The sequence below is a fragment of the Micropterus salmoides genome, unplaced genomic scaffold, assembly GCF_014851395.1.
Source record: "Micropterus salmoides isolate LMB-PRFRI ecotype aquatic unplaced genomic scaffold, ASM1485139v1 Ms_hic_scaffold_15, whole genome shotgun sequence".
NCBI classification, from domain to species: domain Eukaryota; kingdom Metazoa; phylum Chordata; class Actinopteri; order Centrarchiformes; family Centrarchidae; genus Micropterus; species Micropterus salmoides.
The window spans coordinates 5,687,063-5,706,851 of record NW_024040596.1 but is presented as its reverse complement, the minus strand read 5'-3'; the positions used below and the strand labels follow the sequence as shown (position 1 = coordinate 5,706,851).

Sequence of the window (19,789 nt, the reverse complement as noted above, 5' to 3'; positions counted from 1 at the left end):
TCCAAGCTTCAAATGTCCAGCTGATTTAACAAGAGGAGAATACCGGAACAGCACTTCAAGTGTGGAATCTGCCAAAGTCACTTAGTCATGTAATTTTTGCCATGGTGCTGTTAAAGAATAAAAAAACACACAAATGTAATATGGATATTTTCCTTTTGTTTCTTGAATTGAGAATATGTCTCATTTGACATATGGTCCTTTGAAGCCCATGGAAAAGAGCGACAAAGCAGTGCCAGTTTAAAAGAAGCAAAACCTCTTCATACCCAGATGGGACAACAGTGGTGGCTGAAACCGTGGGAGGTGTAAGCGCAAGAATGGAGAAAGTGGGGATTCCCAAGCAGGACGCATGTATTTATGAAAATGCTAGTCTGATGACAGATGACAGAGGAAGGACCCAAGCATAGACAATGGAAGCAGACAAGAACAGTAATTGAACTCAGAATATATAGGCTCACAGAGAGGCAGGTTCAGGTACAGGTTCAGGTACAGGTAGGGCAATCCGGTAGACAGGGAAGTTTAGAGTCAGGGTCAGGTGGCTTAAAAGCAGGGGCGGAGGCAGACATTGTAAACATGAGCCCAAACCTAGGGGGGGGTGTGCTTCCCCGTGGAGGGTTTTTTCCCATTTACAGCAACTATATGCATAATTTTCCCAGTCCCTTGAGATAATAGAAGGATTAAAAATCTGTACGTCATTTGGGAAAAGCAACCTGTACAGCTTATATTCAATATTGTAACTGTTCTCCAACTGTCTTCACCATTGTGAAACCATAACACAACAAATGTCGAAGAACTTTCACTCCTGCCACCTAAAAAGAGGCAGAAATTCCCGGATGTTACTATTTTTAAGTTACATAACATAGGTAGAATTTGGTGTGAACCACAGACTGTGTATAAGAGGTGGACGTAGTCATCGTGACGTCACCTGTTGGTTTGTGGACTGACGTTTTGAAGCCTCAAGCTAACGGCCGTGTGCGGAGCTAGCTAGCTTGCTCTGCATCCTCTGCTTTATGGTCTCTTTTCCTCTAAATGGGACCATAATATACTAAATGAACATCATGTTGTATTGAAGAAGTCTTGAAACTAGTGATTGAGACCTAGTGATTGAGACTAGTGAAGTGTTTACTGAGGTAATATAGAAGTAGGGTCATTTTACCATTATTTTTAATGGAACTGGACTTCTTTTTGCAACCAGAAGAGTCGCCCCCTGCTGGCCGTTGAATAGAATGCAGGTTTAAGGGTCTTCCACATTGGATTCACTTCTCAGACTGGAAGCTTTCCACTTGGTGTGAACAGCATTACTAATCTCAAAACCTACTGTTGCTGGCAAGACAACGCTGGAGTTCACAGAATGAATGTTTACTTAACAAATCTGCTACATTTAAATCCATGCCTTGATAGTCGGGGCTACTCTAATAGCAAATGAAGGATCTCCAACACTGCCCAGTAAATGTAGTCTTCAATACTCTGAATTAAATTTTCAGACAAAGAACATTTACTCAGCAAACACAGTAACATCTAGGAGCTTGTGAAACTCATAGCAGCCCATCAAGACTGAGGCTGAAGCACCACCACACCTCGCTGAAATTAATAGTGATGGTGTCACTGATGCTGCTCCACTTTGACTCTGCAATCAGAGTCAGTGAGATGACTGGGACAGGTGGAAAAGTCAGAGGGCATTGGGTGGACAAGGAGAGAAGTGTGAGGAAGAGAGTGTGGGGCAGTTTGTCAGAATGTGCGTTTGAATTTGCACACTATAATAATGCCTACCACATACTCAATCAGTATGTACTGCATACTGCCTTCTAAATTAATGATGAAGTGTACCATTACCAGCAGGCTGTTCACGCTGCAGTATGTTCAAGCAATATTCAAGCTGCATCACATGATTGCTATTGCGCTGTCTGGAGAGACGCAGTGCATTTTGGGAAGTTTGAGTATGTCTAGTAAGCAAAGGTGAGGTTTCAATTGAACAGTGGAGGGGACACATATTAATGAGGGGGGTCTTGGGGTCCACCTCTATAATATTTTGAACATTATACACATTTCCTGCATTATGCTGTTTTTTTCTTTCTTACCAGACTATTGAGAAAAAGGACAACGATATTAAGGATTAACACTGTTCCTGTACACCTGGGTAGGTCTCTATTCACTATTATAGTCATTATAAAGCAGAACAGTAGGGCTATATGTCTCTGTTCTCTGACATTTAGAGATTAAAGTCATAATATTTTGGGAAAGAAGTTGTAATATTACGAGAATAAAGTCATGATTTAATTTACTTTTGGTCTTTTGTGATCTGCTGCCTGTGTTATTGCTCTGCTGAAATGGTAGTATCCCCTTCAGACCATCTGACAGACACAGAACCTCATTTTGGGACTGTACTGGATGACGCAAGGAGGTGGAAAACCGAAACTAACTGAAAACACTTCTGATCAGTCTCAACACAAATTCAAACAAATGTTAACTTCAGCACTTCTGATAAAAGTGCAGTTTACATCCACTTCAGTGGGAAGCATCCTGAAGAAGAGAGACAGTCCCAAGCAAAGCAAGGGGGGTGCAGAAACAGCAGCAACAATTCAGCTGGATGCTGGTAGGGACGTGTCCCTAGCTAATTTTACACCCTTACCAGTAAGCTCATGGCAAATACTCAGAAATTCTTTCTAACATCAGGGAATTTCTCATATAGGCCTACACCACATTCACAAACTATGCAGTTGGAGTGCACTACATACTCAATATGACATCTCACTTGTTACTTACTTACTTGTTGTTATTGTACTTGTTTTTGTTAAAGGTCTGTTAATATGCAATTCAGAACAGAATGGTTGAGATATTTCATACAAAACATTAAAATGGCAGCTACAGGCAGTGTAGTTCCTCTCAATCCATTTAAAATCACAAAAATGCTAGAAATGAAATATAGAGTTACTTCTACTACAGCACTGAAGAGGCGTTTGATTAGCTGATTGGTATCAGCTGCTTCAGTCATGCTTCACAATCACTGTCTCATTCATCAGCTGCTTGGCTTCCTGCTGACCAATAACATCTAATCATATTTATGCAGTATGCAGTACGGCCATTATAGTCTGACACTTTCACACTTGTCACCATTACTCTGCTCATACACTTATGCCAACAGCCTTTTATTGCTGCAGCTTCTACTAGCTTTTAAACTGTATAATCTTATTCATAAAAAAGTCTATCAAGAACACCATGAAATAAAAAAAAAGTATGTCTATTACATAATAAATTCCAATAGGTGGTTTTCAAATAAAATTGTCCCTCTTGACATTTCTGCACTGCACATTAGTGCCTTAATGCCTGTAGTTTGACTCATGCTCCACTCTGGATGTTGAATTCCTTCATAGTGCAGTTTAATCAGATATTGAGTAAACAGGTTCGGGGTACAGCAGCCTGACGCCGCTGTCTGTCTTTGACATTTCCCTCTGACGTTCTCAGTCACCGCGCCTTGGAATTCCTCCTGCATGGCTCAAACTCCTGTGCTATGGGCCAAGCTGGATCCCCTGAGGCCCATCTTCAGGAGGAAATTATTTTTCATTGCCCCCAAAACGCTGCAGCTCTTGCCAATTTGGCCTCGTCCCCGTCGCGCTAGTCTCTAGGTTGTGAGGCCGAGCATCCTCCTGCCCATGAGAGGGCAGCTGTGAGGTCAGGCCTTCAAGAAAAGCAGGTCACAACCCGGGCTTTCATTCCTCCGTCACCCTGTAGTGCCTGTGTCTTTGTTCCCCACATCGAACAAGGCTAGGTTGTATATTATCTTAAATGTACTAGCATGACTTCTCTAAAACAGTAGGAACATCTAATCCTTCCTAACTGGGTGTCTGCAGGAACTCTCGTCAAGCTTGTTCCATTAGTTCAATTTAAAGTGGGAGACACAGTGGTTCTATTGTCAAACAAAGGATTCATGTTGTATTATTAAGCTTTGTGTTTTCCTTGGGAAACCCTTACCAAAAATATTTCACTTCAAATAATCTGAAGTGACTGAAAATACATTTTTTGTTGTTGTTGTTGTGGTTTCCCCTTATGAGCCTGACACAACATTTAAAAAGTTTGGTTTTGACCATTTTTGCTGTAGCTGAGTTATATTCTTTTTGATGTTAATCCAATAATTGGGAGGTTTGTGTATCCACTCTAATTCACTGTGGGACATGTCATGACTTTTGGTTCAAGAATGCAATGACTCATCAAATTGGCTAGATGGCTCCAGCATTTCAGGTGACTCAGCAGGAAAATTCACTGACACTATTGATCAAAGTGCCTTTGCTGTATTCCAAAATGTTTTGCTCATTTCCACAAGACACAGAACTACATTTCTCCAACAAGACAGAAGCTCAGAAGGAAATGAAAGGAGTGGAGAGATGGAGGCAACAAGGGGCTTAGTGGAGCTTTTGTCACTGTTAAAATAGCATGTTTCAATGTTTTAACAGCATCAACACATTGTCATAAGAGTCCAAGTATTGTGTTAAATATCAAAGTATTTATTTTTGATGAACAGTCAAAGTTCTTAGACTTCAAGGGAACTCAAGGGAAATTCTTATGCTTTAAAGGGATAGTTTGACAATTTGGGAAACACGCTTATTCAGTTTCTTGGTTAGTGTTAGAGTTACTGTGGATAAGAGGATCAATACCATTCGCATATCTGTCCATTCAGTATGAAGCTACAGCTGGCAGACAGTTATCTAAGCTTAACACAACAACTAAAAACTTGGGTAAACATGTTATATCTGGTTTGATTCATACAACGGACAAAAAGTGTAAAATGACACGTTTTTGTTTTAAGAGGGATTATGTGCCAGACTATTTCTTGGCAGAGGGTTGTGACTTTTTAACATGTTAATGAGTGCTGATACATGTGCTTTTTTAACCTTAAAACAGGTTGGGTGTTTCCCAATGTTCCCAGCTGTTGGCTGTAGCTTCATATTAGATGGACAGACAAGTGAGTGGTATCAGTCTTAGCTAGAAAGCGGATTAGCATATTTTCATTTATTTATTTAAGCAATGACCTACAAAAAAAATACACACAAAAAATGTGAGCATGAGCCAAGCCATACTGTAGCTGTTATCCTTACAATATACTTTTCTGAAATTTGGGGTGGCAAGCTGGGCCCCTGCACTCTAACCTGCAGCCTCTTCACAGTGTCCATGAAGTAGGATTGGGAGATAGATGAAGAGATGATGGTAACTCAGGAGATGAAGGGGAAAGATGGTAATGGAGGGACTTCCTGTCTGGCAGACCAGAGAAGAAGACTTGGAGTGTTGGTTGTCTTTCCTGACCCACTCTTTCTTTCCACCTCTGTTTGATTCTTTCCTTTTAGTGTCTTCCTCGTCTCTCTCTCTATCTTTCTTTGTCTCCTTCCTATTTTCTCATTCTTTCCACCCCCGTTTCCTCATCCAACTGTGGCAGGCAAAATACAATGAATCATTGATACTAGTACTTTTTTTTCTCTCATGGATGCATTTTCCAGCTCCTGGGAATCTAATTTCCTGGTTCTGCTCCTGTCAACTGATTGGTGTTTATGTTTAGCAATCTGTTTCTTATAAACGTTTTGTTTTCCGGTCTTCATTCCTTCTCCCCTCCACCCCACCTCTTTCTCTCTTGTCTTTTTTTTTCAGTTTTGCTCACTATTGTCTAAATGAAATGTTCCAAGATAAGGCTTTCCTTGGCAGCAGTTAAACCACTTAAAAAATAGCAACATCCACAGCATGAGCCATTCAATCCAATCCAAACTTCCATATTGGGGAAAGTGTGTGTGTGTGTCGGAGGTCAAACGGGAAAAGCACATATTTAAATCAACTACTTACACTCCTCACAGTGGAGAGTAAGTTTGGGCAGATGAACTGCTACTAATTTAGATGTCCCAATTATCACTGCTCAGTGCCATTTATCCCAAGTTGACATTGGAATAATGGCAAATAATGCCCAAAGAGGGACTCTGCTTTGTTAAAACACTTTCAAATATTTAATGAGACACAAAACAGAACTGTCTGGAGCTCATGATTTGCCAGTTCCTCTGTTCTTTCTTAAAGTCTAAAATTAGAGCATCATACCACAAGCGCTGAAAGGTTAGAGGTTAAATATGGTTATACAGCAGCTATAGGAGACTTTCAGTTGTTCTGCCCAGAGTGGAGGCTTTCTGCTTAGGAAAACAGGCCGACCTCTAAGGAATCAGTAGAAATTTGCATCTGGACCATAATCCAGTCAAACCTTGACAAGGGCAACATTTTCCTTACTTTATTTATCTGACTTGCTGAGAACGTGTGCTCTACTTTTCAGTAGAAGAATCGCATACCCCCATTTAATGTCGTTCACACCTGGGAGCTACCCAGCACAATGATAGTGTACGATTGCTGAGCAGATCCACTTGGAAAATTGGGGGTTAAGTGCCTTGCACAGAAGACATTGGACACAGATTTTAACTAAACTGGTTTTAGATTTGAACCAGAAACTTGTCCAAACCTGGTACCCACACTAAAGAGACACTGACAGCAAATTTTAAACAGGCCCATTAAAGAGGTGTGACATGATGTAGCCTCACAAGCATGTTACATACAGCACCCTCTTAAAGCTTAAAACTTGCTTATCCTGTACGGAAGCTAGAACCAACAGATGGTCAGCTTACCTTAGGTAAGAACATCTGCCTACTAGCACATTCAAAGCTCACTAATTAACATTAAGCTAACTGGCTGCTGGCTGTAGCTTTTACCATACAGACATTAAAGTGGTATCGATCTCCTCATCAGACTCTCAAGCTAGTAAGCTTGTTTACAATAAATGTCTTAACTATTCCTTTCAATATCAAATAAGAGAATGGGCACTGCATTTCAAAAACAGGCAGTGCAATAATTCAAGTACCCAATGTCAAAGCTTCATTCTTTGGTACCACTTTGGAATAAACATGGGGTCTTTAAGTTGGCGCCACAGGGGAGGGAGCATGGCGTACTCGCAAGGAATGCGCCTCTCACGTCTGCAAATGGATCGGAACGTTTGCGGTGCTGCTGCTCATGTTTTCAACTCTGTTTTCATTGACTTTGTGCTTTAAAATCGCTCAGGCCTCATTGCTAATGCATGTTGTCTGGTGGTATTATTTGGTGCAGGCAGTGGGGCACTCTCGGGGGGTGAGTGCTCTCCTCCACTGCAACTGTCAACTTGCAAATCAGCCTCTCATGGAAACCAGACGTTTAATTGTTCTCAGATGCTGAAACTTTTGGTGTGAGCCGCAATGTGTGACTTTGCTCAGTTCTAAGGTTGGATTAATCCACTGCAGTTGATTAAAAACGCTTGCGTGCCTCATAGGCTTGAGGTCTGAATGAATGAGGGGAAGATCAGGCCGAGGTCAAGTTATTGTAGCCAAGATACGAAAAAATGACTGAGAATTGTTTGTACCTGTGAGCTGTAAACAGAGTCTGTGTTTGATAAGCTGTCATTCACACAAAAGTATGCTTAAAGGACTTTCAAAATTCACTTGTCTGTAGGATAAAAGAAACCATAAACACTACTTAGAAAATTACTGTAGCAGATGCTCATTTAAAAAATTATGTTGTCTAGAATTGAAAATCTGAAGGATTGTGTGGAAAGAACAAATTAAGATTTTTTTCCTAATATGTAAAATCACCAACCTGAAAATACCCAATCTTCCTGTATTTCCACAATTCCAGCTGCGTTGAGCATCCTAAGTTGTAACGTTTTTAACACTTTCACATTTGAGCCACAATATTAAGAGACCTCAATGAAACAGCTGGCTATGGAATGATTTCCGCAGAACACTTTAAATATATGAACACCTTGCATTTCTACTTTGCTCACATTAGACAACTCAGTGTGTGTTTCCATTCACCAGCTTTAGATTTGGTTATATAAAGATGCTCACCAAGCACACCATCTCACATTGCAAGCACCTTTAGATCGTGTGAGCCTGAGCTGAAAGCAGCAAGATTTTGATATAAGTCGGACGAAAATCAATCACAAGCTGAACGTCTCGTCTTCTGCTGCAATATGAAACTCTATCACCAGCCTCGTGTCTCTCCAGCATTTGGTGGATGATTCAGGTTTAGCTCGATTGTGCCAACAACTTGGGGAAAAATAATAGAGCCATCATGATTCTTTCAGATGGGACCTGTTTAAAAAAGCTCTCTATATGTTTAACAGCCTAACCGTCCTCCTTGACGAACCCACTCTCTTTCCTCTCTACATATCCTTGGAAAGAGCAGGAATTTCCTCCTGGTTGAGATACATTAGTCATATGCCAGTTGAGTCATGCATAATCTGCAACCCCTCTTATATTGCTGGAGTATTTGTCATAATAGGAATAGTGTAAGAATGAAAGAATAAGAAAAACATTTTCTGTTGTCCGAGGCATGCACACCCGAATATGTGACAGGTGTTTGGAAGAAAAGCACTATTAATCTTTACTATTACTTTACTACTTTATATATATATTTTTTTCAAAGAGTGACTTCTTGTCACAGACTCATCATTTCTCACCAAGTGTGTTTGACGTTTTGGCTTTGCAGTTGAATTACTTCCCATGTGAAATGAGACAAGGTAAGGTTTTGGATTCTGGTGGTTCTTGATCTATTTTGTCACAGTTTAATTGCCGATTAAAGAAGTAAAGTAGTTTGAGATTCTGAAGTACGCTCATTGACTATCTTGCCAAGAGTCAGATGAGATACCACTTTCATATCTGAATGGAAAATACCGCCACTGACCTCACGGTGACAATAAGACTCACTGTGCTCGGATAAGAAATAGTTCCATAAAATGCCCTGTAAAATCACAAAAACCTTAGTTTTTGTATAAATTAAAGAAACAAGGAATAATATCTAAATTAGGGATTTACTTTAGAGATGCTGGTGGGTGGATTTAGTTACCTTTAGGCAGATCTCATCTAGCTGTTTCCAACAACCTATTGAGCGTGGTAAATGATAAATGCAAACAGCAGAGGCACTTTCTCCTTTCATTAAGGAAAGGATCAGTCCCATCATAGACATAGAGCATCTGTTACCAGAGGGAAAGCATTCATCTGAACAGAATAAAAGAGATAATTGGATTATCAGATAATCACCCAGTTAACTATAGAGTGACATTAAATATGCTCCCTGTTTGCATTCTTTGTTTTGTCTTATTGTCAACATATTCACCCTCTATGTCCACTGTGCTCCATCCCCAGTTCAGCCATGGTTGTCTATCCACCACTCGACCTGGGTGGATGTCCTAAGTGACCGCGATTCTTTTCAGCTCTAAATCAAATCCAGAGAAGAGTCCTCTCTAACCCTGAACTGAAAAGACTGAAAAGAAAAAAAAGGTTATTTTATTTTCTCTTAGTCGAAATGGGAAAACTTGCAACACCTCGCTGACCTGAACAACAGGGTCAGGACAAAGAGAGATTAAGACAACCGGTGCACAACAAAGCTAGCAGATGGTCTTTAGGGGCAGTGTTTCCACCGGCATGTTTCTGCAGTGACCTAAGACGCCCTTGTGCCTGTTAAGACCATCTCTTGAGTATGTGTGTGTGTGTGTGTGTGTGTGTGTGTGTGTGTGTGTGTGTGTGTGTGTGTGTGTGTGTGTGTGTGTGTGTGTATCTCCACGGACCTGATCGTGTTTTGTTCCAAGCAAATTGCAGGAGGAGCATATTCACATCTGGTCTCAGCAAGAGTGTCCCCCATAAATGATACCTACAGGCTACACAACAAAATCATCACAGCTGGAAATCATCCAGAAAGTCTTTGTTAAAAGATATGTTGAGTTTGAAAGTTGTGGGCATTTATGATGCAAGGAGGGTACATTGTGGGAAATGTAGGATCCAGAGTTTCTGGGGAATGACACATACCAGGGGCTAAAAGTCGGGATTTTTCATTTCATTGTGTCTCTGCTGCTTTAATTTATGCCTTACTTCTTTTTGTCATCTATTTTCTTACAAGCCCCCTAACATTTTAGAAGTGCAAAACATGTTTGCTTTAAAAGCAGTTTTATTTACTTCTCCAACTGCAGAGAACACCCTCTGTTCACCATTTTTCAGAGGTGGAGACAGTGCATGGTGAAATCATGCTTACATCATACTAGGCTATGATTTTGCCAGCTATTACAACCAGAGGGGTTTTTGTGCACTCTGCCAAAATACACCAAATCTTCACTCAAATTTTGGGTGTTACCACCTGAGATTTTATTTAGTTATAAAATGCTGTGTGAACTTCACAGGATCCCCTCGTTGATATGATTCTTACTCTAAAGAAATTAAGTTTAACGTCATTGGTATTCTCAGTTGGAAAAGACCTACTGAACCTCTCCTATGTCAGTATATTGTTGCTGTCATGGAAATAACTTCTCTTTCCCTTTTTCTTATTGGACCTGAAAGATAAAGTGGCCTTTTTTATGGGTTGAGTGAGTTTCATTGTTCTAAAGCTTGGAAATATGCTACTAAACAGTTTATAGTTTCAAATGAAAAAATGAGAATTCGTTTTGACAATAAACGTTTCTTCTTTTGCGGTCAGGTGATTTTAGTGAGAAGCCATATTGACATACTCTGCAGGTGTGCCCACTGATGACTGCAGTCTACACATTCCCACAGATCCGTCCTCTCCCAGAGGCTCTGTGGCCTTTCACACATACCAAAGAGACCCACACCAAAAGTATCATAAAGAATGCACAGATTGGGATCAATGATTATAATAGTGGAATACAGGAGAAGTTTATGATGTGTTGTACACATGTGCACATGTAAAAAGTCATATTATCTAAATACCACCTGTTGTCATGCAGTGTATATACACCCATACTGCAAAACCGATGTGTTTTTATCAAGCTCGGGGCTCAGATCCAGCTTCAGGCTCTCGCTGGTCCAAGGAGCGGGGTGGTGCCCCCGGAGGGGTGTTTGCTTAAGGCCCACTTTATGACCATGATGCTTTTTCCAGACCAGACCTGGGTCTGAAATGCAGACAGAAATGGGCGAGGAGCCAGTAAGCTGCTACTTAACTTTAAGAATCAGAATCAGATTAATTTCTTTGGCAAGTTTTGACGTACCTGAGTTTGTCTTGGTGGCACACCTCACACAAGTGACTAGAGTACAGGATCACAAATCAAGCATGTTTTGTTGCCCCAAAGATGCAATAACAGTTTATAGGAATCAAATGTTATCCCGATTCCACAAATACTTTGCATGCAAGAGAGATTTGCATGCAATTAGTCAAGGCATTTCCTGCATTATTTTCATTCAGTTGACTGGTGTGCCCTTTGAAGCTAGGCACATACTGTTCATTGCATTTATTGTAGCTTACCTTTAAAGGTAAAAGACCCGGGGCTATCTGAATCCTAATCTGCGGTCAAGGTTAACTTCTGCTCTGAGCTATCGCTTCAGTGTGCCGTGACACACTAATGGCTCAGTCCCAGCACAGATCAAAGAGCTGTTTGTGTCCAATGCTGAAGATTACACTTGGCTGCTGTGCCATTCTCTCATAGCAGCCAAGACAGATCCCAGAGGCTTTCAGTACCAAGATGTTTATCAGCCTTGTACCCAAACAAACAAGATGTGCGTCACTGAACAGAACCATGAAATGCTAGACTTTCTTTTTTGCTGTTGCATTGATGGCTATAATGGACTAGGTCAGCTGGCCACAAAAGTGAGAAGAGAAATAAAAAGAGAGAGGGTTGCTAAGAGCTGCAGCATTACTGCAATGGATCCTGGCACTGATTCTGAAAACTCCATCAGAGTTTAGAAACACAGCTCAGTAATTTGTAGGAAATGACACAAGCGCTGTGTGAGCAAACAGTGTCCACTCTAACCCCCCAAAATATGTCACTGATTAAAAGTCATAATATTATAAAGGACATGAAAGAGCAGATGTGGATCTATTCTGTAGTAACTCCCAGGTGGGAAACAGCTTCAAAACCGCAGTCTTAATTGCGAGCATGTGGCCTTGCGCAGGGTCCAAGGCGCACTTGAGTTTTCCGCGCTGTCCGGTCCTCTGGGCGGATTTTACAGCGCGTCCGTCGGAGGAAAGCATTTGGGCCGTAGTGCAGCCTGCATGTCAGTGACTTAAGGCACCACACACACTGAATCCATGCTTTAACAAGTGTTTATAAGCAAAAAAAAAAAAAAAAAGATTGCACGCCTGAATCAGGGGAAATAGACGCCACATTTACCCATTTCAGCGACAGGCCAAGCAGCTCAGTGCTGAGTTTTCTTATTGTGCTTCTTCCTTGTTCATTTCGAATTTTCTAAATGGTCGCTGTCTTTGTTCTCTTCAAACCCTCCAGCCCTCTTGAATTGTGGTGTAAACAATAAGGCGGATCTGAATCTGGCAGGCGCGTCTCTTCAGCCCGGCCCAAACCAAACCAAGACCGTCAGCTGGGGGAGAGATGCCACTGGCAGCCTGGCAGAAGGTCCTGACAGGCCCACACCACTCAGCGCAGGCTGTCAGCTCTTCTTCAGTAATTAGGAAGCCAAGCAAACAGACTGCGTAGCCTCCTGCTGAGCCAATCTGAATTTTTTTTACTGACATGGGCTGGAAAACGTGGCCATCCGAGTCCTCCTGGGTCTTAAATTCGATTTAATGGAATGGCACAATTTCACTTGTTCCTCAATTATTTTCATTTCCCAGTATAAGACCTTCACATTTAAAAAGGTGACATTTTAAAACGTTTTTTTCAGAAGAAATATTATTTGAATGATTTCTCTTTCTGTGGTTTAACACCACACCGGTGCTAAAGCATTCCAATTCATACCCGTTCTCATCCACTGAAAATAAAGCTCCGTGCCATGGAGAGCCATGTGTGATTAGACTCAATTTAGTCACCTCCATTAGCCGATTAAATCCCCAACAATATAGAAGACATCCGGGATTAGAATTTGATGTCATTTTAAACACCACATACACATTTTCTCGTTCGTGCTTATTTTACACTCCAAACGGGTTTAATGATTCGGAATTAAAACAAGATGCTGGGCTCGATAACAGCCTCCCATTAATCAGGATGTTGTCCTTTCAAACGTGTGTCAGTCTCATGGGTTAATTGAGATGTAGGATGGAAAAGGGTTAGAGCAACACTGGAACTGTAGGTTCATTAACTGTTGTAAGTCAATCCCTTGGAAAATAAGAGCAACTTTGATGTGTTTCCTGAAACAAACACTGAGGTCCCTGCAGGAAAATCCAACTCACTGAAGAAGAATGCAGATAGGATTGTGGCCTTCATATTGTTCCTTCAATCCGGACAAACAATTTGCCTTCATTCTGGATTGTTTTATTCCCTGTTGTAAGCACGTGTGTAACTATTTAGTCTACATTGGCCTATTTCAACGCTTTATTAAACTTGGACACATCTAACACCTCAAAGAAATGAGCATGAAATAGGAGCAAAATACCAAGAAAAGTGCTTTATGGAACTTATTTATTGAGATAATGGAGACAATAAGCCTGATAATGGTCAAAAATTAATTACACAACCACAATAATATCTATTTTCTGATAATAACCTTTCGAATTATTTAGTACAAATGAAAACACTCTTGTCTCCATCACCTGTGAGGCTACAGTGTTTGGCACTGCCACCAACTGTCAGTTACAAGCTTCACCTGTGTCCGTGTTAGTCGTCTGGATCATCGTGGTTAGATCAGCTGCTGCCTCCTGATAAACACTCTTCTTGCAGCGAAAGGACCCATTTAAATTAGCATCCTGGAGGACTTTGGTAAATCAAAACCACTTGTTAGCAAACATACAGCCTTCTTGAATTAAAGTTCATCCCCAAGCTGCCCTGGATCCAACCTTGAAGAGAGAACTCGCTTTTTTGATTAACCCCAGCGTAATTACAGCGTGCGTCCTCTCCCCGGTTTGCCATTTAGTCAGTCATATCATTTGCAAATTAGGAACGTATTAATGTGGCTATACTAGACCCAAGTTATGGGACGAGTTGTGGTGATACTGCTGGGATATTTTACATCCTGTAGGTCTGTTTGCTATGTGACTTCAGTGTGTAAAATATGTCTAGACCAGAATAAGGTAAAGGCAAACAAAAAAAACATCTTTCCCATTAAGATCCTGTTACATTTTGTAACAAAGAGCTTTCATGTGTTTCTGACAGCGGTGTTTGTTGTCAGCTGAGCCTAAATAGATAAAACAATCCCATTCAGGGGCCACCGGGTTTGCAGGGCCTGCTGCGCCATAATGCTCAGCACAAGCTCTCCGCTGACTGCTTAAAACGAAGTGTTTTTTGTCAATATTAGCCGGACTACTTGGGGGGAAGTTTATAATTGGACATGTGTTTCCCCCGCTTTTTGTCGTTTGGAGATCAACTGATTCTTTTGTAATACGTTTTTAAAAGCAATGAACGATTCAGAAGGAGGGATGAAGTGTTCTTAGAGTTCCCTTTCAGCCTTTAGAATTGGCCAGAGCAACCCGCCGAGAAACACGGAGGCCCTGGAAGTATTTAATCCAGGGGATGGGCCCACGAGGCTGTCACACAGCTGAGATTCAGGCACGCGCAGGTATACCAGTTTATTCACGAAAACCCGCGCTAAGTTGGCTTCCCCCTAGAGACCCCCTAAAGAATACTTTCATTTTGCTTTTAAAGTATGGAGGACATGCTTTTTGACTTCGACCAGGATGGAACAACGGATTTTGCATTTTGGGGACAGATGGACCAAAACTTCCAGTTTCAAAGCCAGCTGGACACCTTCCTGCTGGACTACACCGCAGCCGCCGGCCAGCTCTCGCCCTGGTCGTCTTTCGGCAGCCAGTCCATGTTCCCGGACTCTCAGCTGACCTTCACAGACCTCGACTTGCAGTCTCCGGAGGCCGGAACCTGTGCTGATGGGGAAAGCTCCTCCGTGGACGAACCCCTGGAGGGGGAAAAGCGCAGGGCGCGGCGGCTGGTTCCCCATCAGCCCTACAAGGTGCAGCGGCATGCCGCCAACATCCGGGAGAGGAAGAGGATGCTGAGCATCAATTCCGCCTTCGAGGAGCTGCGCTGCCACGTACCAACGTTTCCCTACGAGAAGCGGCTGTCGAAGATAGACACTCTGAGACTGGCCATAGCCTACATCGCCCTGCTGAGAGAGATCCTCATGTCAGGCTGCGACCCCAAATCCTATGTGGACGAGTGCATGAAGAATGGCTACAAGAATCATACCAACGCCATCTGGAACACAAGTGGTGAGCTGATCATTAGCCCATAATAAAACTCAACGTCATAAACTAGGCTAATGATTGAGTCATAAACTGCAGATGAGATTAAGCCTAATTTCAGCCGACTGGAATGTGTTGACAGATCCTACATTAATTATAACATCATCAATTGGCAATCCATTACTGAGCATCAGTCTGAACTCAGCCAGGTTTCTGCTAAATATTTGGGCATTGTTTTGAAAGAGATTGGATTGTTGGAACATGTTGACTACATGTTGATTACCACATATTATTAACACAATATATTTTTAATTTAATCCATGTCTACATGAAAAGAAGTCATAAACACACCAAAACCACACCTGCTCTTTCAAGTTTAAGTTTCTGCTTATTAGCCAGATATGCCTCATTAACATGTTATGACATACTAATCACCTACAGCACAAGCCTACATTTATACCATGATCCCTTTTTAATCTGCATCTTTGTAACATCATAAGACTCATGCGGAGGCTTTTAATGGTTAATTACATTCAAATTGTGTTATTCACAGTAATCCAGGCATATTGACACTAGACAAATGTCATTTTAAGCAGCTTGCTGTGTGTTTGCTACCCTCTTTTATTCCCAGGTGTGTTTCCCTTGGGCATTTGCTCTTAAATGAGCCTCATTTAACCAAAACACAAGTACCTGGATTCTTACTGCCTTCATGCACTTAACTAATTCTGTGGGAATCTGCTCTTAAGCCTCTATTTAGCAGTAAGTGTGCCCCCATTATTTAGCCCCAGACCTAGCGTATCTAAACTTATGTGTTTGTCCTGCTTTTGTCTCCTTCTGCCCCCATGCCCCCCCCCCCCCGCCCTCCACAGATCTGACAGCCCGCCTCTCTTGGATAAAGTGGGATTAACTGAGGAACATGGGGCACCCTGAGTGTGGAGATTGTACCAGGGAGGAGGTTCAGGATTGTTTCTCGCTCTTCTCTCTCTCTCTACATGTCAAAGACAGGCGGCCGGCCGCCACGACAGAACCGACCGACATCTGCAGACTTCTCACTGGGTCACACACCTCAGGCTTTCTCAGCCCCATCCACGCCTTCGCCCTCCGTGGCTTTTAATATTCTAATTTATTGTTAACTGGTAATTGAGAGCCATTGTTTCTGGGGCTGGGGAGGGAAAGAGGGTTGGCATTGTTTGCCCAAATGGGTGGCACTTGTCACAGAGAGGGGGGCACATTGGCATGAGACTGAATGGACTTCCTAAGGGCTCATACTTCTGCATGCACTGAAGTGTTCTCTGGACTCTCGCTCATTAGTCTGCGAGTCGATGTGTTAAAAAGAGCCTTGATCATGTAAATGAGACAATGGGCGTGAGAAGCAGATCAGTGCAATGTGTTTTAGCATGTCAGGTGCTGCTTCCAAAGACGGCAGCCAGGCTAGTAGTGTGCGGTTTGTTTTATGTGAAACCTCCCTCAACTGTATTTATTTATTTATTTATTGCATGTTCGTGACCAAATAGCCTGCTTGTACTACTTTCTTGGATGTGTATTTGTACAAATTGTGATTATTTATTGTTCTGTAACTCAAAAGAGACTGCTGTGTTTATTGTGGATGTACTGTACATTTGCTCCCCGCTCTGTGAAAGTGTCATTTTCCTTAAAGGGATCACCACAGAAAACCTCACTCAGCACCTTTCTAGTTTAATGCGTTAAAAATGATCTCTGGTCAAGATCATAAAAAGCAGCCCCTCCCTTCCTTCTCTAGTTTGGTTTTATTTATGGTAGATTCCTTAATGTCTTTTTGTATTGAGGTCATCAGTCTGTTACAAGGTCGGTGAAGCGCCTACATATCATCTCTCTCTCTTGGGCTAACCCTCTGTCCCTGATTTCTTTTCCTGTTAGCTTCATAAAATACTCTAAGGCACACTTAAATTTGGATGGATATTTCTATTCATACCAGTGGACCATGTTTAACCAATTTCTTATTACACACACTCCATAAATTTAGTCAACACTTTAGGACAGTGAGTCCAGGTGCAGAGCTGTGCTGACCACATGACCTGGGCCGGTGAAGAGTGTTACAGGTGTCGTTCCTTATAGTGAGCCATATTCCCAGCCTTAAACTGCTGCTGTGCCTAACTTCATGATGGATTAACTGCTGGTGCTAGTGGAGCCAAAAAATCACTGTTTAACAGGACAAAGAATTTTCATGTAGCAGTTGAGAAGGAAATAAATAAAATAACTTCTAACAGTCGGGTTCTGATGTGTAACTGTGTGTTACACAGTTGCAGCAAGGACATTTTTGGTAATTAAAGTGCCAGTTAGTGCCTCCTGGCTAACAATACATGCTGTACCAGTGTAATCAAATCAAATATGAGTTCTGTGTGTTAGCATGCTAACATTCGCTGATTAGCAATAGGCCCAGACAAACACAAACTGTGGACGAGATGGATGGGAACGTCATTATTTTTGCAGGTAGCCTATTTGGTCATAAACCAGATTGAGTTTTTGTGATGGAGGTAAATCAAAATTCAAAGGATCGCCCTTATAAACAGTTATTAAAATTCATCCTGAGGGGAACATGAACGTCTGTTCCAAACTTCATGACAAAAACAATTGTTAAGCCATCTCACTCAAATGCCAACCTCACGGTGGCACTACAGGACAAGTAGGGAATCACCAAAGTTATTAGTATTCATCCTTTGGGGACAATGAAGAAACCACACACGTGAGTGTTGCACCATATCTACACTGCTCAAAATTGTTACTTCAAATGTCTTTATCAGTTTATTTAACGCAGCATGTAAAGCACGTAAAGATGGTGACACTACATACTATATTTTTCAGCAGTGTAGTTTTTCATAGCCTGAGCTTTTCTCCCAGCAGTCCACAGATGCTGCTGTAGTCAGATGTGTAAAACAGGTGAAGGGAGTCAGCAACATGCCCATTCTTCTTTACACATATAATTTTAGTGCCACTAATGGAGCCCTTAGGAAACAATAAGAAGCAACCCAGTTATGACAGCTACACTTAGGAAGTAGCTTATGTGTGATGTAGCCTATAGCTGTTTTGGTCACAGTAAATTAAAAATGTGTCCCCAGTTATCCTAGAGACCAAAATAATTTGATTCAAACTTTTTTTCGTTTTCATAAAGTTACTTGCAATTATGTGTTGGCAAAAGTGCTGTAAAATTAAATTGGACAAGTAGATTCTTGCAGAAGAAACCTGTCTCATTTGGAAACATTTGAGCCGCTGTAGTTCGGGAGTCGCTGCGGGTCGTCCACTGATCAGAAGGCCGGCGGTTCAATCCCTCGCTCCTCCAGTCTGCATGTCAAAGTGTCCTTGGGAAAGATACCAAATTGCTGCTTGTGTCATGAGTGTGTGAATGTATTAGTTTCCATTTCTGCATGGTAGTAACTGCCATATGAATTTTTGAAAGGCTAGAAAGGCTCAGTATAAGTACAGTCCATTTATCATTTCAATCAATGTAGTGATTCAATGCTCTTTCTGGTCTCATCCCACGGCATCAAATACTGATGTTTTGAGAAAGCCTTACAAAGCGTGTGCTCTCACGTAATGTACTTATTTCAACCAAAAACATGATGTTTTCCAAACAAAATCTTTTTGGTGCCTAAACCTAACCAAACTGCATACATACCACATATTAAAAAGATGTTTTAAAAGCACGCTGATGGGTACCTTGTGCATCAAATGCCTTTCCAGGCTTCTGAGAACGTGTTTGAGTCACATATGTAGTTGTGACTCCCTCTACATAATGTACCTTTTTGATGAAAATGCACATAATAGACGCTGTGTTATGTAAAACATGTTGGTGTGGCTGCGCTGAAGAATGATTTAATAAAAAGAATATAATTTAAATTCAATTAAGAACTGAATTTTAGGCCTTGAAAGTGTTGTATAAGCCTCTTGCCTTTTAACAGTAGTAATCACCAACTTGCAAGTGACCCCTGTGACACTCTGATTGCTCAGTGACCCCCGGGGCCCCCTAGTGGTATTGGTTGGCTAAATCTATTTAGGAATCTATTCATGCTGTAGTTTCTGATGCTTTGTGTCAGAATCAATGGCTTTATGAGCTGGGTTTTCATATTTCTTTATCATTGACAAGGTGTAATGTTTGTTAAGTTCTGTGTCTGTAGTATTTGATATATATTCAGATACAATGGTGAAAATATGCACTCTCTTAAATTTGAAACTCACTAACAAGTACAAAAAATCAGTTTACCATTTAAGCTACAGTCACGATTGAAATGCAATATATCAAAATGTGATATAAATACACCATGTTCGTTTACAAATGATCAAGTATTTGACAAATTAAATTAAAAAATAAGGAATATTATTCAAAAGTATTTAAATATAGTTTAGCCTTACTGGCAAAATGATAGCACTCCTCTATAATGTAGAAATAATGGATGAAACAAACACAGTATATACTTAATTCTTTATACTGTTTTAAATTATTTTTGCTTAGTTTTATTATTAAAACTGGACAGCCTCCATTTGCTGATAAAGTTCTGTTAAAGATGTGCTTGAAAATTCAGGAGAGTATGTGGACCAAGAAGAAAATTAAGTAGCCATTCATCAAAGAAACCAAATGGACAAAGTTTAGAAATATAATGTAATTTGACACCTCGTAGTATCT

General features: G+C 41.2%; 1 protein-coding gene across 1 annotated transcript; it reads left to right on the top strand.

Moving 5' to 3' along the window:
• The first annotated feature begins 13,708 nt into the window (after positions 1 to 13,708).
• On the top strand, positions 13,709 to 17,752 carry LOC119903723 (fer3-like protein). The gene is made up of 2 exons (XM_038719942.1): positions 13,709 to 15,159; positions 16,002 to 17,752. The coding sequence occupies exons 1-2, from the start codon at positions 14,580 to 14,582 to the stop codon at positions 16,037 to 16,039; spliced, it is 618 nt and encodes a 205-aa protein (XP_038575870.1). The 5' UTR covers positions 13,709 to 14,579; the 3' UTR covers positions 16,040 to 17,752.
• The last annotated feature ends 2,037 nt before the right edge of the window (positions 17,753 to 19,789 follow it).

What these genes read in the sequence shown, in the direction of transcription:
- LOC119903723 (XM_038719942.1), top strand. Translation starts at nt 14,580, where the DNA reads ATGGAGGACATGCTTTTTGACTTCGACCAGGATGGAACAACGGATTTT. An exon ending in CGCCATCTGGAACACAAGTG is followed by an intron (nt 15,160 to 16,001) that starts GTGAGCTGATCA and finishes CGCCCTCCACAG; the next exon opens with ATCTGACAGCCCGCCTCTCT.